The sequence below is a fragment of the Tursiops truncatus genome, chromosome 11, assembly GCF_011762595.2.
Source record: "Tursiops truncatus isolate mTurTru1 chromosome 11, mTurTru1.mat.Y, whole genome shotgun sequence".
Lineage (NCBI taxonomy): Eukaryota > Metazoa > Chordata > Mammalia > Artiodactyla > Delphinidae > Tursiops > Tursiops truncatus.
Window position 1 is genome coordinate 17,757,849 of NC_047044.1, and position 20,363 is coordinate 17,778,211.

The 20,363-nt window shown below is 40.1% G+C and overlaps 2 protein-coding genes across 9 annotated transcripts in view; one reads left to right on the top strand and one right to left on the bottom strand.

Annotated features, from left to right (window-relative positions):
• Window positions 1-1,175: 1,175 nt before the first annotated feature.
• On the top strand, window positions 1,176-19,275 carry NFYB (nuclear transcription factor Y subunit beta). Of its 6 annotated transcripts, none has more exons than XM_073788271.1 (9): window positions 1,176-1,321; window positions 3,895-3,981; window positions 10,629-10,722; window positions 12,139-12,269; window positions 14,337-14,534; window positions 15,732-15,813; window positions 16,755-16,834; window positions 17,120-17,232; window positions 17,657-19,275. In XM_073788271.1, exons 3-8 carry the CDS (start codon window positions 10,629-10,631, stop codon window positions 17,201-17,203), a joined length of 669 nt encoding a protein of 222 aa, XP_073644372.1. In that variant the 5' UTR covers window positions 1,176-1,321; window positions 3,895-3,981; the 3' UTR covers window positions 17,204-17,232; window positions 17,657-19,275. The 6 variants fall into 6 exon arrangements, 4 of the variants coding, with proteins under 4 accessions (XP_073644372.1, XP_073644371.1, XP_019774068.1 ...); XM_073788270.1 differs by lacking the exon at window positions 1,176-1,321 and adding an exon at window positions 2,084-2,445; XM_019918509.3 differs by lacking the exon at window positions 1,176-1,321 and adding an exon at window positions 2,084-2,431.
• Window positions 12,269-20,363, bottom strand: part of HCFC2 (host cell factor C2) — a 60,644-nt gene continuing 52,549 nt past the window's right edge. For all 3 annotated transcript variants that reach the window (XM_073788250.1, XM_073788251.1, XM_073788252.1), the window contains one exon: window positions 12,269-12,656. In XM_073788250.1, the coding sequence (XP_073644351.1) occupies window positions 12,391-12,656 (266 nt within the window). In that variant the 3' untranslated portion in view covers window positions 12,269-12,390. The remainder of the gene's footprint in view (window positions 12,657-20,363) is intronic.

Sequence of the window (20,363 nt, forward strand, 5' to 3'; positions counted from 1 at the left end):
ACATGCCAGTAAGAGGGGGAGCTGGCATTCAGATCAGGTTGTCTGATCCCAGGGTGGTATTGCTACTCACTCCTCTTGGAATAATTGGAGGCTTTCATTCGTCTTTGCTTCCTTATTTGCTCCGGAAATGTGAAAATATGCAGAGAAACAGTAGGAGCTTTATAAATAAAACATGTCTACATATTTTTACGTGATTAAAGCTGGAAAGTTTAATGTGGCACCGGGCCACTTGTTTAGTGGAAGTAAAGGGAACATGATTCCCGGCCCCGGTTGCAAAAATCCTGCCCCCTTTGCAGTGAGTGGTGTCTGGTCCACCGCCCATCTCTGATGGTCACAGACCAGGGAAGTCCGAACCAGACTGGACTCAGGGAAAGACAGCGAGGGAGCTTGGCTGCACCGAGGCAAGAATGGGCCATGCATTCTTGCAGCCCAAATGTCATCTGGTTGGGAAAAGCCACATGTCATGTTGCAAATACTATGCGGGTGGGGGGCAGCATATGCAACATTTTAAGCTGGCGTGAAGGCTGCCTGGACTGACCAGCTTGTTAAACCTGAAGGAGAGTATTGCAACTTCAGATGGAATCTGAAAAACGAATACCGGAGCTCAGCGGCCGAGTGAGAAGGAGCGTTGTGCATGTGGCCACATTAACAGGGACACAAGGCCAACACGAGGTACTGAAAGCGTCCCAGGAGACAATCGCCGTTCAACTCCACCCTGCAGTTCGGGTGTTGCCCTGGACGACAGCTTCTGCCCTTGGTTTCCCCATCTTAAAAATCGAGGCGCAGGCAGGCTGCACTCAGGCAGGCGGATGAGACACTTGCACTTGGTGAAAGGAGGCGATTGAAAAGAGAGGGAAGGCTGAGAAATCACGCTTCGCAAGGTCCGGGGAAAACACCGCAGGAAGCAAGTCCGCACAGACCTTAGCAGAAGCGCGCCTAAGTCCCGGTCCCTGGAATCCCCCGCCGAACAAGAAGGCCGCTGGCCGGCTCCGCCGTGCCCCGCAGGACCTACCCGCAGCACCTACCCACAGCACCTAACCACAGCTGCCCCCAGCCCGCTCTGCAGGCTGGCACAGCTACAGCCGCTCGGCGCACGGGGCGGGGCCGGAGGCGGGGCCGGGGCCGGGGCGGGGCCGCGCCGGGCGGGCACGCGGAAGGCGCGGAGGGAGGGTGTCGCGCCGAGGGAAGCGGCCCGCGGCGGAGGGAGGGAAGGCCGAGTCCTGGAAGCGGAGCTCCGCGCTGGGACTGGTTCCTTCGCAGCCATTTTCTGTCCAACCAAACAGCCGATTGGAGACGGGAGCCAACCAGGGCTGCATTGGAGGTTTGTGTCTCGCTTCGGCCAATGATCGCTCCTAAACCGACTCCACTTTAGCTCGAATGAAATGTCCGTCTCCTCCCGGCGCCGTCCCCGCCGCCAACGCCGCCGCGGCCGGGGGCACTCGCCTCCCTCCCGCCCGCCCTCCCGCCCGGGCCGGAGCCGGGGCCGGGCGGGCGCCTGCGAGGCCTGTCCCGCTGCGGGCCCGGCCGAGGAGCGAGCGCGGGGCCGCTGCGCGGCTCTTTGTGCGCGGGGCCGAGGAGCGGCGGGACGCGGGCCAGGCCGCCCCCTGCTCGCCGCCGCCGCAGAGCGCCGGGCCCGAGGCCGAGGAGGGGGCGCCGGGGCACCGTCGGGCCCCGCTCTCGGCGGCGTCCCGGCCGGCTCCATTTTGTGCGGAGAGCCGGCCGGGGGGCGGGGGGACGCAGCCAGGACCTCCGGCCCTGATCCTGACCCCTGGGCCTGGCCGCCGTGCGGGGGTCCCCGGGGAGCGCCCCTCTTCCGCCCGCCGGTCCGCGGAGGCACGGCGGGGCCGGGCCGCTTTGTCTGCCCCGGCACCCCGAGCGCCGCGCGGCGGGCGGGCGTTGGGCGCGGGCCCGGGCCGGGCGAGTCGGGGGGATGCGCGCCAGGGGCGTCCTCGCCGCGCGGGCGGGACTGACAGGTCGGCCGGGCGGGCCGTGGGGCCGGGGCCAGTCCGCGCACCTTCGTGGGGAGGAAGCGAGGTCCCCGGGAGGAAGGAATGGATTTGGTTTCCCCGCAGTCTGGTTTGCGCGTAAAGAATGCAGCCATCTGGCGGCTTGCGGTCCCTGGACTTGCCCCGAAGGTGGGAAGGAAGCCTTACGGATTGGACTAAGGTTTTAATCTTGGGTGGGAGGCGGGGAGGATATGTCAGGCTTTAGGAGTAGTAGTCTCCGAGAACAAAGAATTAGAGGACCTACAAGTCGTAATCTCGACCGAAGTACTCTAATGAGATGATTTAAGCAAGGTTAGGTAGCGTATGACCTTTAAAAAAAAATAGTATTCCACTAACCTGCATGGACTCCACCGTTCGTGCCACGAATCACTGGGATGGTTTCGGCTTTCTTCTATGGAAACTAATCAGCAATATAAAGTGATGAGGTAAACCGATCAATGTAAGTGGCATTAACAAATAGGGATTTTATTTGTAAAGTATTGAAAGTTTAACCCAAATACCTTAAAAGGCAATTATTCCTTCCTCACACTGCTGCTGTAGTTTTTAATTTAAGGATTATATTGATGCAAAACTCTGGTTTTGATGCCAAAGAATGGAGGGTGGAGGAAGGAAGGGTCTACTGCTTTTCTTGGATACAAATTTGCATTTCTTTAAACATTAAACAGATGTATGCATTCCCTTGAGCTTTCATATATATCATAACCTGCCTTTAAGAAAATATATACCATATGAGGTGATAGTGTTTTTCTTTGATATACCGAATCTAAATATATACCGACTCAACTATTTGGGTGAGTGTGGTGAGGTGTGGCACCCCTTTCCCCAGCAAAAATACATAAATATCTACAGCTTCTATATTTTAAGGATTCTGAGGATTTTTTACCCCCCCAGAGACACCCTTTAAAAAATAACACTTATAGCTACAAGGAAGGAATTTTCCGGGCAGCTTTGGGCTAGGAAGAGGACGATATTTGGAAAGAAATTAGAAATTCCTTTTAAGATTATAAGACAGTGGGCAATGTCAGCCAGTCTTTGCTGCCTGGACCCTTGTAATGGCATTTTAAAATTCAATTCAGTGGTTATAATTTTTTCTGCCATTTACTAGATTTCATGCTTGAATGTGTATCGGTATTTTTTTCTTCTTTTAAAAATTAACACTGAAAGGGTATGTTTTTTTCCCCCCACTCTCCATTTAATCGTTTCACTCGAGAAAAGGAAAAGCAAATGAGAAAGGGAGATTGTAACATTGTTATAGATGCTAGTTTATTCAGCTATTTATGCCTTAAGGTGAGAAGGAAGTTCTATTGAGATGCAATTTGAGTCCAAAATGGTGGTACCTTAAAATGATAAAGGTCTTAATTGTGTTGTTCTCTGGGCAACATGTATCTTCTTCCCGCTATAATCTGAGATATTTAAAAGCGTTATACTCTGAGGTAAATTTGTCTCGCCTTTTGAGCTTTTGGACTCTAAATCGCACTCTAAAACAATAAGAAAATCATCATCAAAAAATTAAGTTGATAACTGGGGTGTTCGTGTCTGGGTGTCGATATTTTAAATAGTTTAGATATGTTAACATGATTTTTGGTCTCTTGCATATTACATAATTTGGTGTGTTGTGATGAATATTTATGATGAACATGACTAAATATAGGGTTATGTTGGAAAAGCAATACCTCCCCCCGATGGCATTAACTTTTTTGTAAGTTCTCCAAAATATATCTTCCAATTTAACAAACATTTATTGGGTGCTTGCTTTTTGCACCATTTTTTAGCCATGCACTCCATTAAATAAGAATAGTAGGTAAAATTATATGTGCCTTTTTAAATTTTACTAGGAAGAAAGCTTATAGGCTAACTTTTTTACTACTAATAGATGTTTATCTTCTAGGTTGGAATTGGGCAGAGATTAGACACCTTTTTAGGCAGGTGTTCTTGAGTACCACTGACAACACGGTTCTCAAAGTATTTCTTGACAGTAAGTATGTTTTATCATTTTGGTTGTTAATTTGATTTGAACTGTAATTAGCTGGAAACAAAATTGTAACTGATTTATATTGGAGATTCCTGATAGAATGAATGCCTTTCAAGGCCAGACAGTACCTCTCCTCATTCCTGTTGCTTTCTTCTTTCTAGGGACTTGCATATATTAAGTGTTTCCTCTGGGTCCTTAAGAGTTGTCCAGGCTACAGGGTAAAAAGCCATCCCAGCTCTCAAGAGGCTATCTGTTTAGCTGGTAGGGCTTTAGTCAAATTGAATACTTAGAGGCAAGTTATGTGTGGAACAGAAAATGCTGGTTCTAAGGGTAGCACAAGTGAAAAGAGAGGTGTGGTGGGCTTGGTAGTTGGGAATGTCATGGAGGGAGCCTGCAGGGTTCGAACTGAGCCTTGAAGGATGAGTGGGGTTGGATAGGTGCAGGCTGTCACCATAAGCAAAAGCCTGAAGGTAGGGGTGAGTGACTTATGTTTGGTGGCTGGGCAGTAGATCTGCATGGTCCAGGTGGGGATTTCACAGGATAATCCAGTGAAGAGATGCCACGTGACCTGTCTGGATACTTAATCTTGAATCTGATACTACATCTGTAACATCAGGCATGTCACAACTTCCTTGAGACATGATTGCCTCACTCCTAAAACAGAAGAACAAAAACAAGAACAAAAGAACCTGGTGGTCCCTAAATAAGGTTTTTTTAAAAAAATCAGCCCTGAAGATAGAGTTGGAAACCAGTTTAGTTAGGTTAAGTAGGGGAACCTCTCATGTAAAGCCATGAAATGGTTTGGATTTGATGCGGAAGACTTTTAGAACCATTATAGGTTCAAGAGCTATAGAAGCAATGTTTCAGTGAGATTGGTCTTAAAACTACATGTACCCAGGTAGGTTGGATAGTAATCCAGTGTAAGTAGAAAAGGAAGGGCATATCCAGAAAACATTTAAACAGATTAGGTAGATCTTGGAGGAGGTGGAAGAACCTAAGATGACACTGGTATAATTAGCCTGGAAGGGTACGTAGAGAGATGGCATTATTAACGATGGAATTGCAGCAGTTCAGAAGGAGTTCTTATCCATTGCCTCCTTGCAGGGGATGGGGGAGGTGAATTTCATTTTCCGGTATCTTAAGTTTGCAGTGGTGGGATATCAGACATATTCTACAGGCCTGGCTTGCTTGAGTGGCAGTCATGATATAGTTGTAGATGTAGGACTTATGAGCATAGAAATGATATTTAATGAGTTTATTAAGAAAGTAAGGGAAGAAAGAGAAAACGATTGTTGGTTAAAACTAACAAGTAGGATGTGGGAAGGAAAGAAGATTGCTTTGGAAATCAAGGGAGAAGAGAATTCCAAGCATAAATGTGGGGTCAGCAGTGGCCAGCACTACAAAGAACAGTCAAGTAGGTTGAAGGCACGATCTTTGGCAACTTTTGAGAGCAGTTTCAGTATCATGTTGGGATGGAAAAGCACATGTCACAGAGTTTCAATAGGACTGAAGAGGTGTGTAAGGACTGTCAGGGTGAGGATAAGCCAGACAGAGTGTGGAGCAGAATTAAGCTTGTATGTGTCTATATGTACTTGGTGTGTTTAATGAGGGAGACTAAGCATGTTTAAGGAAGAATGAAGAAGCTGGTACTAGAGATGAGGAATCTTTGTATTATTTCTTATCCTCAAAGAGATAAAAAGGAATTGATCCACAGAACAGGTGAAAGGGGTCATGTAAGAGAGAAAACTTTTTATGCCTGGGAAGAATATGAGAACTGTATTTGAAGGGACAGTAATAATACTAGGGTACATTTGCTGAGTTCTTACTGTGTATCATGTACTTTGCTAAGTGCTTTTTTGTTGTTGTTGTTGCGGTACGTGGACCTCTCACTGCTGTGGCCTCTCCCGTTGCGGAGCACAGGCTCCGGACGCGCAGGCTCAGCGGCCATGGCCCACGGGCCCAGCCGCTCTGCGGCATGTGGGATCTTCCCGGACCGGGGCACGAACCCGTGTCCCCTGCATCGGCAGGCGGACTCTCAACCACTGCGCCACCAGGGAAGCCCTGCTAAGTGCTTTTTATACCATACCTTCACTTCTCATAGCAATTTCATTTTGAAAATGGGGAAGTTAATATTGTCCTTGCTTGAGAAGCATCTTTGAAGATTTTTAATATACAATCAGTAGACTCAGAATTTAGAGGACAAATTAAAGACGTAGGCTTAAGGACTATTTGAAAAACTATCAGGAACAAATACTATAAAGTACTTCGCATCTGAGACTCTGGACTTCGGTCTCATTTAGGTTGCCACCTTTGGCAAGTCGTTAGCCTCACATAACCTCAATTTTCTCACCTGCTTCATGGAGTCATGAACATTGCATAAGGTATTTAGAAAGTGCTCAAAAATGTTAAACATATTGAAGAGGGCACTACTTATCGCATTTGTGCAACAGATTATTAGTATAGTTAAGATACCGCTACATCAAAAAATTATAGAATAAAATTTACTAGCTTAGACAGCTGACCATTTATTTCGCATAATATTTTAGAGAACAATATTATCGGTTAAACTAAATACTTAGAATAGTCAATAAAGTTAATTTAATGGGATTTAAGTACTCTTTGTCCATATTTCTCAGTTCCCTTGGAGCTAATGATTGATCATTTTACCCATTCTCGTCATTATTCTACATGCTCTTTCCTCTTTGTTGTCTGGATGGAATTCAACACTTCAGGGTCTCTGTTCTTACCAGGCTTGTAAGTATCACAGCTGGACATATCGATTCCACTAAACATTTATGGTCACCAACTTCAGCTAGGCTCTTTGCATCCTCCTAGCACTCCTGTTCCCTTCCTTTTGCATTCTTTGGTGAAAGCCATCTGTCTCCCCAGCTGTAAGAATCCCAGCATTATCCTTGGTTCTTCCTCCAGCGCTTATTCAGTCAGCCACCAAGTCTGTTGATTTTACCAACGAAAAAGCTCTGTAGTCTCTGCTTCTGCTGTCCAGTGCTGCTGTCCTGTTGATACTGGGAATGTTCATCATCTTTCCTGAACTCATGCCCTAAATGCAGCATTACAGTCCTTACTGGACTTCTGCCGCCATTCTTACTCCCCTCCAGTTCACTTTCTACACTGGACTGTAGCCAGAGTGATGTTTTTAAAAAGAAATCTGATTTGCATTCTTCTGCTAAAACTCTTCTTTGCTTTACTCTTGTCCACAAGATACTGCTTGACCCAGCCTCTACTAGCTCATCAGCCCACCAGTACTGTTTCTCAGTTTCCTTTGCCTGGAACATTCTCGTCCCATCTTTCTTTGACTGATTGCTGTTCATTTTTCAGTCTCAGTTTAAACGTCATTTTCTTAATACGGCCTTCCTTGACTCTTTTAGACTAGTGAGGTTCCTTATGGAATAAACTCCCGAAGCATATAACAAAACATCTTTATTTTCCTTAGCACTGGGCACTAGCAATTAGTTAATTATTTGTCATTATTTAATAACTATATATAACATTTACTGAGTACTCCTATCGTACTATGGTAGGTCTTTACATGGTAAGTACTATTCTCGTCCCACTTGCCAGTAAGTTGCAGGGAATTCAAACCAGGTGATCTGATTCCAGAGCCTGTGCCTTGGAAATACTAATAGGCTGTGCTCCCCACCCCGTCCCCCTGACCCCAGTTTACGTAACATTTGTCTTCTCTGCAAGATGAGGACAGAGACCTTGTCTTTGTTGTTGACCTGTGACGTTGTCGGCACATAGCACAGACTTGATAAATACAGGGTGCTTACTCGGTAAATATTTGTTCACTGGCTTACAATCTACAATCTATTTTGTGAATTTTAATAGGAAGTTTTAGACCTAGAAAAAGCCTTTGGAATGTATCTAGGAAGTTACCCCCCTCATTTCTTATATATATATAGGAGGATAGCTAGCATATTGTAAGCATCAAAGATGAGGCCAGCTTGTTGAATGGAAGATTCTAAGAGCCTTGGGGATTCCAAGATGGGAACACTGATTTTTGGCTTACAGAATAGGGTAAATCAGAAAGATTTCAGGAGGATGGGTGAACACTGGGATTAAAGTATGGGGCAGGATTTTAATGGTAGAAAGAAGAGAGGAAGACAGGAGTGGTGAAATGACAGAAAAGCTAAAACTTGCAGAACCAAAGACGCATACAGCTAAGCAGATGACATGTGGCTTATCTTCAAAGGAGGGAGGGTGAGATCTGACATCTGAGTACACTATGTGCCAGACTCTGTCCTTAGCAGGTTTCTAGTCTTTATTTAATTCCAACAACTCTATGAAATACTTTCAGAAGTAATTTTTAGAAGACTGAGGTTTAGAGGCTAATGTTCTTAATCCAGGTGATAATCTTGCTGCTAATTCCAGCGCATGACAAGATAATGTGAGTTAAACTTTTTGCTTTTAACACTTTTTTTACATTATATCTATAAATTAATCTCTCAGATCATGGTTATTACAACAGGGTCTTGCTCATCAGCTAATTTAAAAAGACTCAGGCTATCCTGTGGACATTGATTTAGCAAAGGATTTCTGTAACTGCCTCCAACCCCCCTTCCCAAAAAAACAAACTGTATTTGTTTCTTAGTTGTAGGCTTTTAACCACTTTGGTCCTGTCTCCTGCACCTTGATCTCCCCTAGGGCATTGTAAAAACTAATCCATTCACAGCTATCCTAATCGACCTCTCTTTCATGGCTAATAAATCCATCATCATATCTATTAAAGACAACTCTCCTAGTATCTTTATAGCATTTTAGGATCAAAATAGCATTTTATATTTGGAAAATGCTTCATACATATATTAGCTGTTTAAGATGGGGAAGGTGAAATTATTATTTCCATTTTATATAGAAATACATTTAACCGGTAGGGATGCTTGTTTTCAGGGATCAATAAGACTCTAAATCAGAGCTCACTGACTGCTGTTTACCTTCTCTTAGAAGGCACTAAGAAGCATCATAAATAGGTACCCTGTACTTTCACAAATTATTAAAGTAAGTGAATTCTATTCTCTATCCCCTTAAAACAGCTATATAAATTATGGAAATGTATCTGTATTTACAGTTAAATTAGATACCACAGTCAACAGATGCATCAAAGAAATGCCATGTTATTGAAGACTTGGAAACTAGCCTGGTATTTTAGTATTAGATAAAAATCCAACAGAGATGGAAAGGAAGAGGTGTTACATAAGGACTCAGATATTGCGGTTAATAACACTAAGTTTGTGCTGGGTCCTGGGCCTTGATAAACATTTAGCATCAACTGTCTCTTCTTGATTTGGCCTGAAAGCATATGTAAATTACACTTAATTTTTGCTATGCTTTTTATTCAGATAATGCATTCAAAATTTTTCCAGCCACAATTAGCCAGTCCCTTATTGTTCTGAATAGTATTATTTGCAAAGCAGAAAGACTTCCAGGATTTGCCATGTTGGAATGGAGACAGTTCAGGGCTTATGGGTCCATCCCCGCCCCGCACCCCCGCCCAGATTTTCTCTCTTAGAAATCATTTACCTCTGAGTAAAATTAAGCACGGTTTTATTTTTATTTTGGTTGCGCCGTGTGGCTTCAGGGAATCTCAGTTCCCTAACCCACAGCAGTGAAAGCGTGAAATCCTAACCACTAGACCACCAGGGAACTCCCAGGGTTCTTTTAAAATAGTCATTTTAGGGCTTCCCTGGTGGCGCAGTGGTTGAGAGTCCGCCGGCCAATGCAGGGGACAGGGGTTCGTACCCTGGTCCGGGAATATCCCACATGCCGCGGAGCGGCTGGGCCCGTGAGCCATGGCCGCTGAGCCTGCGCGTCCAGAGCCTGTGCTCCGCAACGGGAGAGGCCACAGCAGTGAGAGGCCTGCGTACAGCAAAAAAAACCAAAAGTCATTTTAACTCTCATTTTTGTCTGTGGTTATCATTTTCCTATTTTTATATGCAGATCTCCAATCTCCCTGACCCCTCCTTTTCTTTTTTCCTTAACGAGTCAAAAGTCTGAGGGTGGGGGAAGAGAAAATTAACCTTTGACTAGAATTAGGGGTGATGAGCTTGTTCAAAATGTGGGTGTACTTTTAGGTTGCATGGGTACAGAATTGTGCAAGGAATCCATATGCTTCTTATACCAAACAACAGTTTTAACCAGGATATTGTCTCTTGTGGAACTTCTGTGAGATAGCAAAGAAAGTTTGCAGCGAGAGCAAAAAAGTTCGTGTAGGAATATCTGGCTTTAGCAGGAGAGCTGAACAGGCTGGATATATCCAGGTGGCTAACTACTAAGCTGATTTTGGCTTTGCTTGCCATTACAGAGATAAATTAGGTTGTAAGTCAGGGTTGCCTATACTATATTTGATGATTATGCAATTGAAAAGAAAGACGTGTGTGTTTTAAATTCATTTCCTTGTTTTGTTTCCCCGTTGGTCGTAGGCTTATCACTTAATAGAGGGTGAATAGGGAATCTTGAATCATTGGCAAATTATCAAAAGGTTTCCAAATCAAGAAATATGTTTTCTTTTAGTAAGCTTAAGGCTATGAAAAATTTAACTGACTCATCCTATGACAATTTATGAGCACTGAATCTATTATGTAGTTTTTAGACAAGTTTTACTGAAGATTATTGAAAGCTTTTTTTCCTCATAGATGGATGGTGACAGTTCCACCACAGATGCTTCTCAACTAGGAATTTCTGCAGACTATATTGGAGGAAGTCATTATGTTATACAGCCTCATGATGGTAAGAAAGACACAATTAGAAACAAATTCACAAGTAGGAACAAATTAGAAAGTGGAAATTTTATTGATGTGATGTTCTATGTTACTTTTGTCTTTACAGGAAAATTAGCACTCTGTGTCACAGTTTAGTGATAGTCTAAAAAGGTATACTTTGCTATTTTTATTAGAAATAGTCTTCAAAAGAATGATGGGTTTTAGAAAATAATTCTATAAAAGTATGCCTTTTTAAAGCTGGTACAGTTTCTTTAATGATTTGTTATTGATTTCCTACTTAACTATTAAATATGGCGAATTCTTACTCAATTGATAAACTGAGTAGTTCTTTAGAGGGTGGTTGCTAGCTATTATATTTCTGGTACTTATGAACAGACTTAGTTTTGGTTTTTATTCAATATTAAGTTTTAACTTGTAGTAGAATGGCAGTATTATGTTGGCCTATCAAATAATTTGCTTTTGTGGCATTCTGATGTGTAAGATTAAAAAACACTAAGATATATTTTTGTAGAAGGCAGTTGGGGGTAGGTGATTATTTATTCCATCCTAAAACAGATATTCAAACAAGTTAATTTTGATAACATCATTTTAAACATGTAAAAATGTAAACTGAATCAACTTAAGTACCTTTCTTATTTAATACATATATTAATAAAAGAGTGGGAAGTTTACTTACAAGATACTGCATTTAATCATAAAAGGATATTATTTGTACTATGAAAGCTTCAGTTATATCTAAAAATTTACTTTCTGTAAGAACATTGGATTACTGCTATAGCTTTGTTCATAAACTATTACTACATTAGTGGTAATCCAATTGGGTTAGTAATATTCAAGTCCAGTTTTTCCATTCTATATAAACTTGGCTTTGGATAAACACACACCCTTTTAATCTTGTTATATGCATGGAGCCATAGATCACAGTCTCTTCTATTTTATAGCTAAGTTATGTAACAGATAATTTATGAGCACCTCCTCTGTTGGAGGTGCTGTACCAAGTCCTAGGAAGGACACAAAGCTGATCCCTGGCCTCAGGTAGCAAAAATCTAAGAGGGGGAATGAGAAATAAGGATTATAAAATGTGTTAGAGAAGAGACACAAAGAAGCACTTGTTTGAGATATTTTGTGAAAGGAGAGATCACTTCTGAAGGTGCTGTGGAGATGTATTTGAGCTTTTTGGAGAGTGGGTAGGTAGGACTTAGTAGGCAGAGTTGAGGATAAGAGTATTCGAGGCAGTGGGTTTGAAATTAATGAGGAGGCTCAGTTATGGCCCTGAGAAAATTGTGAAAAGAACTGCTGTCCTAATCCCTAAAAACGATTAGAAAATGAACCAGAATGTTTCTTATCTTAGATTGTCTGAGGTAGTCTTCTCTATCTTGAAGGAAAAATTATGAGAAGCTATAAACCTGTTATTTTTACTTAGATACTGAGGACAGCATGAATGATCATGAAGACACAAATGGTTCAAAAGAAAGTTTTAGAGAACAAGATATATATCTTCCAATTGCAAATGTTGCAAGGATAATGAAAAATGCCATACCTCAAACGGGAAAGGTAATGCTGAGGAGAATTTAACTGGGTTTTGTTTTTCAGGGGTGGGGAGGAGGGCATGTAAAACTACATGAACACATATTTCATGAATATAGTTAGCTGTTGATTTCAGTCATTCACCCTTTCAGCAAAACACACATCTCAGTTGTACACACTTGGTTGCTGAGCGGCGCTCCTGCTCCCCACTTGCTGGAAGCAGATGAAACAGAATTAAGAATTGTTTTAAAAATAGGTGCATTGTGGGCTTCCCTGGTGGCGCAGTGGTTGGGAGTCCGCTTGCTGATGCAGGGGATGCGGGTTCGTGCCCCGGTCTGGGAAGATCCCACATGCTGCAGAGTGGCTGGGCCCGTGAGCCATGGCCGCTGAGCCTGCGCATCCGGAGCCTGTGCTCTGCAACGGGAGAGGCCACAACAGTGAGAGGCCCGCGTACCGCAAAAAAAAAAAAAAAAAAAGTGCATTGTCAGAACTATCAGGTTTTGGGCATATGAAGTTGTAACTTCCGTAATGGTGCAGCAAAATTGGACCATGTTGGGCTGATGGATGTAGTAAGGATTTTCCCCCAAAATCTGTATGTTTGGAAACTTTCTCTATAATTAAAAATAGTAACATACATTTAATTCAACTGGCATGATCTTTTAAAGTAGTTTTGTCTTGTGGAGAAATAACTGTATATACAGTTACTTATAACAGCTTTTAAAAACTCACTGTCACTCTACTTATCACTTGGTCTGAACTAAAGTCCACACTTTGTATATTGTTTTGTATTGCATAATAAGGTTTCTCTCATTTTATTGTAGCTTTGAAAATACTTATGAAAGTAATAAAGCTTACAAAGAAATACATTATTAAAATATATCACGAAGCCTAGAAGTTCCAATTTGAGTGGTCCTCCTTATGTTTTAAGGGGAAAAAAGCACAACTGCTGATAATTGCTTACTATGCTAGACGTGTGCTGCCTGGTACTGTGGCCACTAGCCACATGTGGTTATTGAGCACTTGAAATGGTGGCTGAATGAACTGAGATGTGCTGTAAATGTAAAACATACCCCAGATTTTGAAGGCTTAGTATAAAAGAAAGGATAAAGAGATCTCAATTTTAAAATGTTTTTTTAATTGAAGTATAGTTGATTTACAGTATTTAAAATATCTCAATTTTTAAATGGATTCTGTGTTTAAATGATAATATTTTAGATTTACTAGGTTAAGCAAAATATATTGAAATTAATTTCACCTTTTTTTTTTTTTTTTAGCATAGCTGCTGGAACATCTAAAGTTATGTATCTAGCTCAGGTTATATTATCTTGTTTGACTGCATTTATGCAGTAACTCTTGTTACTTTTCACCAGGATGTAAAATAGGCATGGAGGTGAAAGACAGTATGTTTCAGCAGAGGATTTTGTCATTCCTGTTAGAAGTAGCTTTGGAATTGCATGATTTAATCTATTAGAGTTTCACTTTCAAACCCTAGACCACTAAGTGAAGAGTTGTCTTTATAATGAGATGGCAGGTGTGTGCTTCTTTTGGTAGGCTTTTTCATAAACTCAAAACGTATTCCGGACACTTTGTATCTTTATTAATAAAAATGTCACCAGATGTCATTATTTCACTCCCTTGTAAGCCTTACAGTGAATTTAGTTTTCAGTTTTTAAAAACTTTCTGGTGTCCTCACTGGTGGAAATGCCAGGGCAGAGAAGCGGTACCTAAGTCTAGCCCACACTACACTCCAGACATAACAGGACTGATTTTCTTGGGGCACTTGGTTTGTAAGAGTTTTCATTTTTATGGGGTGGTAGGGTCATCCAGTAGTTGCTTTTAAACCTAAATTCTGTTTTGTGTGAACAGTTGTCAAGGCTTCTCTCATTTGTATTTAAGTTTTCAGTCTCACTCAATGAGGGTTGCAATTTTAATAGCATATGTTACGTCACTGTTAGCAGCATACATTTTGAAGGTTAAAGGTTAACAGTCATAAACTGAAATTTATATTCTTCTGAATAGCCTTTTATTTTTGCAGGTTTTTAGGAAAGTGGTGGTTATATTCCCTGCAGATTTACCTATGATTTTTCTCTTCAGATTGCAAAAGATGCCAAAGAATGTGTTCAAGAATGTGTAAGTGAGTTCATCAGCTTTATAACATCTGAAGCAAGTGAAAGATGCCATCAAGAGAAACGGAAGACAATCAATGGAGAAGATATTCTCTTTGCCATGTCTACCTTAGGCTTCGACAGTTATGTAGAACCTCTGAAATTATACCTTCAGAAGTTCAGAGAGGTAAGTAAAGTGTCTCCCATTATGCTTTTAACTTTTTAAATGTATTAATCATTTCTCAGAAGTATGTAATCACTTACATTACTGAACTTAAATAGGAAGTCCTTTCTTTCTTCCTTTGTATTACTAATGGCAGCACAGTTGTGTAATGATTAAGAGCATGGACTCTGGATTTAGACCATCTGGATGCTGAACTCTGTGACCCTGGGCAGCCTGTTTAAGTACTTTAGGCCTTGGTTTCCTGGTCTGTAAAGTGAGGCTAATAATAATAGTACCTACCTCACAGAGTTACTGAGAGGACTAAGTAAAATAATCCATGTACAGCCCTTGGCTTGGCACATACAGAGTGCTCAATAATGTTAGCACATGCTGTTATTGTTACTAATTTAAAAGAGGTAGCATCTCAAAGCTTGCGGCCTTTTAGATAAGAAAAAGGGAATTATAACTATAACCTTTTCTTATTATTGATTGAATTCTTCTACATTTCCTATTTGGTTTTTCTTTGCATGTGGTATGAATTTTGTGAAAATGAATTGAGATCAGCATATTTATTTCTACACTCCAACTTGGGTGTCAGATCCACATTGCTTTCAAAATACTTTCTTAATGTCTCTAGTGTTAGAATCCCATTAAATTAGTGATATCTGCACAGAATGACTAAAGTAGGAAGAGAATGTGTAAATTCTTTACAGAACTTTTCCAAATCTTCAGCATCATTAGAACCTGAGAGTGGACAGAAACTTAGAGGTCTCTGATCCAAATTGTAATTTTGATTTAGGAGTTTTAAACTCCAAACTGGCTGCTGTAGTGCTGGCCGAGAGCTGCAAGTATAGTTAAATGATAACTTGGATCATTTGTAGTAGATCTGCAAGCTGGGTATTTACAGTTTTTGCAGACTACTTCATCTGTAAATAGACTTCTCTTTTCCTTTTGATGTAGTGTGGAATAACTTTATTTTTACTCATAAATATTTTAGATTTTCTAGGTCATTACTAACACTGTCTTGTGATGACTACTGCATATATAACAGCATTTTGAAGGACCTTTCCATATGTTATTAACCAGAAGCATTAATAAATACTCTGTATTTTGTAATAATAGAAGCTCCTAATTTTAGGAAATAAGTAAGCATTCTCATTTAGGAAACAGGTTGTTGTTGTTTTGAATATAGTGATTACTTGTTTGATTTCCCTTCCTCAGGCTATGAAAGGAGAGAAAGGAATTGGTGGAGCAGTCACAGCTACAGATGGACTAAGTGAAGAGCTTACAGAGGAGGCATTTAGTAAGCAGTGTTATGATACATTTATGCAGCTACATTCGTTCTTACGAGTCATGTAGATTGTTGGCAGTGATTAATTCTATATGTCTGCAGTAGAACTTTTGGAATATTAGCACTGAGTGTTTTGACATAGCACTATTTTGAATAGTTCTTACTAGTTCATGCCCTTATATTTGAAGTCAGTGAGGGATAAGCGTATAAATTTTAATTCTGCAGAGATTATAATCTTTCACCAATAGTTCTAATGGATTTCCATAGTCCCTAGTTTTTGGTTTAAGATTCACATGAGAGGAGTATTGAGAATTGTTGTTTATAATATAAAATCTTGTGATTTAAATAAATTTGAACTGAAGGTTTCTTAAAAATTGAGTGTTGGGCTTCCCTGGTGGCGCAGTGGTTGAGAGTCCGCCTGCCGATGCAGGGGACACGGGTTCGTGCCCCGGTCCGGGAAGATCCCACATGCAGCGGCACGGCTGGGCCCGTGAGCCATGGCCGCTGGGCCTGCGCGTCCGGAGCCTGTGCTCCGCAACAGGAGAGGCCACAACAGTGAGAGGCCCGCGTACCCCAAAAAAAAAAAAAAAAATTGAGTGTCATATTGGTGAAATAAAAGGTCCTATGGTGATTATATTTCTCATATAAAATTTATATGTATATATATATTTCTCATATTTAAAATATATGTTGCTTAGTTATGTAAGTGTTGCTCCCAACCAGGCCTCACAGTGTAGGTCTACTTATGAGTCAGAAACTCCATCCAGTCTTTTATGCCCATGGGGAATTAATTAGCGAAAGTACACTTAAGAAAACTGAAAAATGCTATAGGAAAAAAATGTGCATTTTTAGGGAACTTTTTTAAATGGAAAAAAATCACACAACCTTAAGGTTCAGGTCAAGAAAGCAGATGCAGTTCTTTTCCTGCTTCAACTTTTTTTTTTGTCTTTTAGCTAACCAGTTACCAGCTGGCTTAATAACTGCAGATGGTCAGCAACAAAATGTTATGGTTTACACAACATCATATCAACAGGTATAGTACCTTCTTTCTATTAATACTTTAAATAATTAAAAAAATTATATTCATTAATTTTTTTAATCACAGGTAGTTAACGTCAACACATTAAGAATCTGATAAAGGTTGTTAAAAATTGTTTTCTCAAAATATATAACTGTGTATAGTATTCTCTAATGGTTACAGATATGTACACAGATGTTCATACAGTTCACCCTTCATATCCACGAGTTCCACACCCATGGATTCAACCAGCCATGGATCATGTTTCCGATCTGTGGTTTGTGGTTGGTTGAATCGCAGATGGAATTTGCAGATGCAGAACTCATGGATACTGAAGGCCGATTAAAGGACTTGAGCGGGCTTCCCTGGTGGCGCAGTGGTTGAGAGTCCGCCTGCCGATGCAAGGGACACGGGTACGTGCCCCGGTCTGGGGAGATCCTACATGCCGCGGAGCGGCTGGGCCCGTGAGCCATGGCCGCTGGGCCTGCGCGTCCGGAGCCTGTGCTCCGCAACGGGAGAGGCCACAACAGTGAGAGGCCTGCGTAATGCAAAAAAAAAAGAAAAAAGAAAAAGGACTTGAGCATCTGTGCATTTTGGCATCCACAGGGCATTTTGGAACCAATCCCCCATGGATATTGAGGGAATGAATGTATTTGCATAGATTTCTATAAAGATACACAAATTATTGAAGTAGTTCCTTAGGTAGAGAGAATGGAGATTTGGGGTGGGAACTAGACTTATTTTTCATCGTCTGCTGTTTTTACTCTTTGAATGTTTATAATATACAGGAAACTATTTTTTCTTTAATTCTGCTCAATTTAAATTTTCAAATCTTAGATTTCTGGTGTTCAACAAATTCAGTTTTCATGATCCGAAGAAATGATGGACTGGAGAGTGTAGAGAACTGAGTCTGTATGATTCCGGAACAGAGACATTAGAAGGAGCTGACTGGTGAAAAGATGTCTCTTTGTATATTAAATAGTTGTAATGTAGCTTCCCAATGCTTGACTAATTGAGGTGTTAATTCTGACTTGAGAATCTTTTTCATGAATGATTTTAAAGAAAAATTTGGATTTTAAAGGTATTAAAATATTTTTGTTTTGTACGAGAGTTTGTTGCTCTGTATGACTCCTGTATGCATTGTATATTGCAGTTTATTACTGTCAGAGATTTGTAGACAGTTTCTTATTTTCATATTGAATCATGTTACTTTTGTAATAATTCAAGTAAGCAGCTGGGTTAATTCATGATGTTTGCCCTTTTAATAAAAAATAAGGGTAGAGTTCATTTTGAATGCAAGTTGCCTTTATTATAAATTTGAGTTTGTCTTGGTTATATAATACTTTGCATGATAACCTAGCTAGATTTTTAGCATTTGCCATATTTATTAACTTTTTTGTAAAACATTCGTAGCTTAAGCAGCACCATTTTTTTTAAAAAATGTAATTGAGAAATTAAGTGTGAATGCAGAAGCAAATATTGTCGGCCCTATTCAAGCTGGTGCCCGTTAACAGTGTTTACACTGTTCATTGTGCCTGTTAAGATAGTTTTAGTTTATTGGAGCTTTTGTTAAGACTAGATTTGTTTTTGAGTTACATTATTAAGAGTGTTGGAATTCATTGAAGTTTAATGTAGTCCTAGTGCTCTTGAAATGGTGCCCCTTTCATTTTGTATATGATTTTTCCAAAGGCATATCTTCAAATACTATATAGTATCCTCTTCCAGAAGAGGAATTTCATAGATGGTAAATGTCCTCATTTTACCTTTTTAATTGAAATGTCAAGTTTCCTATTATGCTATGGGAACCAAGAAATATCAGACATCATTGTGTGTATACAGAGCTTTTTTGCATGGGTGAGTGAATGAAGTGAAGAACAGAGTTAGTGCTGTGAATGGTGCGAAAGAGAAACCGCCAGCTTCTAGTGTGCTGTCTTGATCTTTGCAATAAACTAAATTTAGATAATGTAACTTTGTATAATTTACTAGTATTGTACTTGGGTTGTTCCTTTTTTAGAGTGAGGATTTGTATTTTCTCACCTATTCTTTTTGGTGATAACTAACTTGAGTCTCTTTATTATTTTTTTTAAATCAACAATTGCTCTTGTATAGTTTGCCTAAAAGGCACTTTGAGTGAATGTCATCTTGGAAGGACACTCACATTATAAGGGAGAAGCAATTTCCTAGATACAGGCTGGACAGAAACATTTACTTTGCCAGAAGGAGCTTTTGTGGGCACAACTGGGATAATCTGAAGTTAATAACTCCCTCACTACCTTCCCATTTAAAAAATAATCTTCATTACAGAAAATTCAAACGGGCAAAAAAGGGTGGTTAAGCAAAACCAACTATCATCCTACTATGTTAAAAACAACCAATGTTAATATTTTGGTAAATATGATTTGTCCTTTTACTTTGCTAAATATGTATATTTTTATAAAAATGGGCTCATACTTGCATACTGTTTTGTAACATGCTTTTTTCACTTAATATATTGTGAACATCTTTCCCAGGTCATTACACAGTCTTCTACTTTTATTTCTTTATTATTCTGTTGTATGGCTGAAACATAATTTATTTAATCTTCTATTGGACATTTTGACTATATACATCTTTTCACAGTTATAAATGACACTTCATTGAATCTTGTGTACATCCATGACTGTTTTCTTCAAATAAATTCTATTAGTAGAATTGTTGGTTTAACAGATATGCAAAATTTTAAGGCTTTTGATACATATATAATTGTATTTTTGAAATAGCTTCCATTTGATCCAGGCAGTATGTCATTATATAACTGATAAAAGCACTTGATCTTTGGTTATCAGGTTCTTTCTCTAAAGTTTAAAGATTGAGCTATGTATAAGAATCAAGATTAAAAAATTAGACAACTTTAAAATGTATATCAGTATATACCAAAATAAAATTCTAAATTTAATAATTCGCTATTAGTACTAAAACTTTAGAGTATGTAAAATTAGGTCAATTTTGGATTATACGGGCTTCATACTCTGAAAGAACATTGGCAATTTGCACGTGTCAGGTCCATAATCCCCTTTTATGCATGTGAGAAGTAGTGCTGCCTTCTTACCTGGCTATGTTGCATGTACTGAATGTCATGTTTTCTCCCCCCCGGAACTTAAGTATATAAGCTCCTACAATAACCTAAAAGTTAGTTTTTAAAATAATTTTGTATGTGTTGCTTTATGAGTATCTAAGAGAGAAATGGGCTTCAGTGATTAAGTCATAGAAGAAGGGACTTAAGTTAGCTTCTATCTATCTATCCCCTCACTACCTCGTTATAAACGGGGATGCTTTAGTCCAGAGAAAATTTTTTTAAATGCTACCTTCCCAGTGTCATATGCTTGGGTATGATGATGTTTTAAGCTATTTGTATATCTTTTCCTCTTATAGTATACTATCTATGCAGTATTATCCTTTCTTCAAAAACATGCCTTCTTGCATATCAATTAAGGCCTGAAAAAGGGAAAAAAAAAAAAAGTTTCTACCATTTACCAAGAATGAAATCTTGCAGTGCAAGATTTTT

What these genes read in the sequence shown, in the direction of transcription:
- NFYB (XM_073788271.1), top strand. Translation starts at nt 10,629, where the DNA reads ATGGATGGTGACAGTTCCACCACAGATGCTTCTCAACTAGGAATTTCT. An exon ending in TGTTATACAGCCTCATGATG is followed by an intron (nt 10,723 to 12,138) that starts GTAAGAAAGACA and finishes ATTTTTACTTAG; the next exon opens with ATACTGAGGACAGCATGAAT. An exon ending in ACACAACATCATATCAACAG is followed by an intron (nt 16,835 to 17,119) that starts GTATAGTACCTT and finishes GTTGAATCGCAG; the next exon opens with ATGGAATTTGCAGATGCAGA.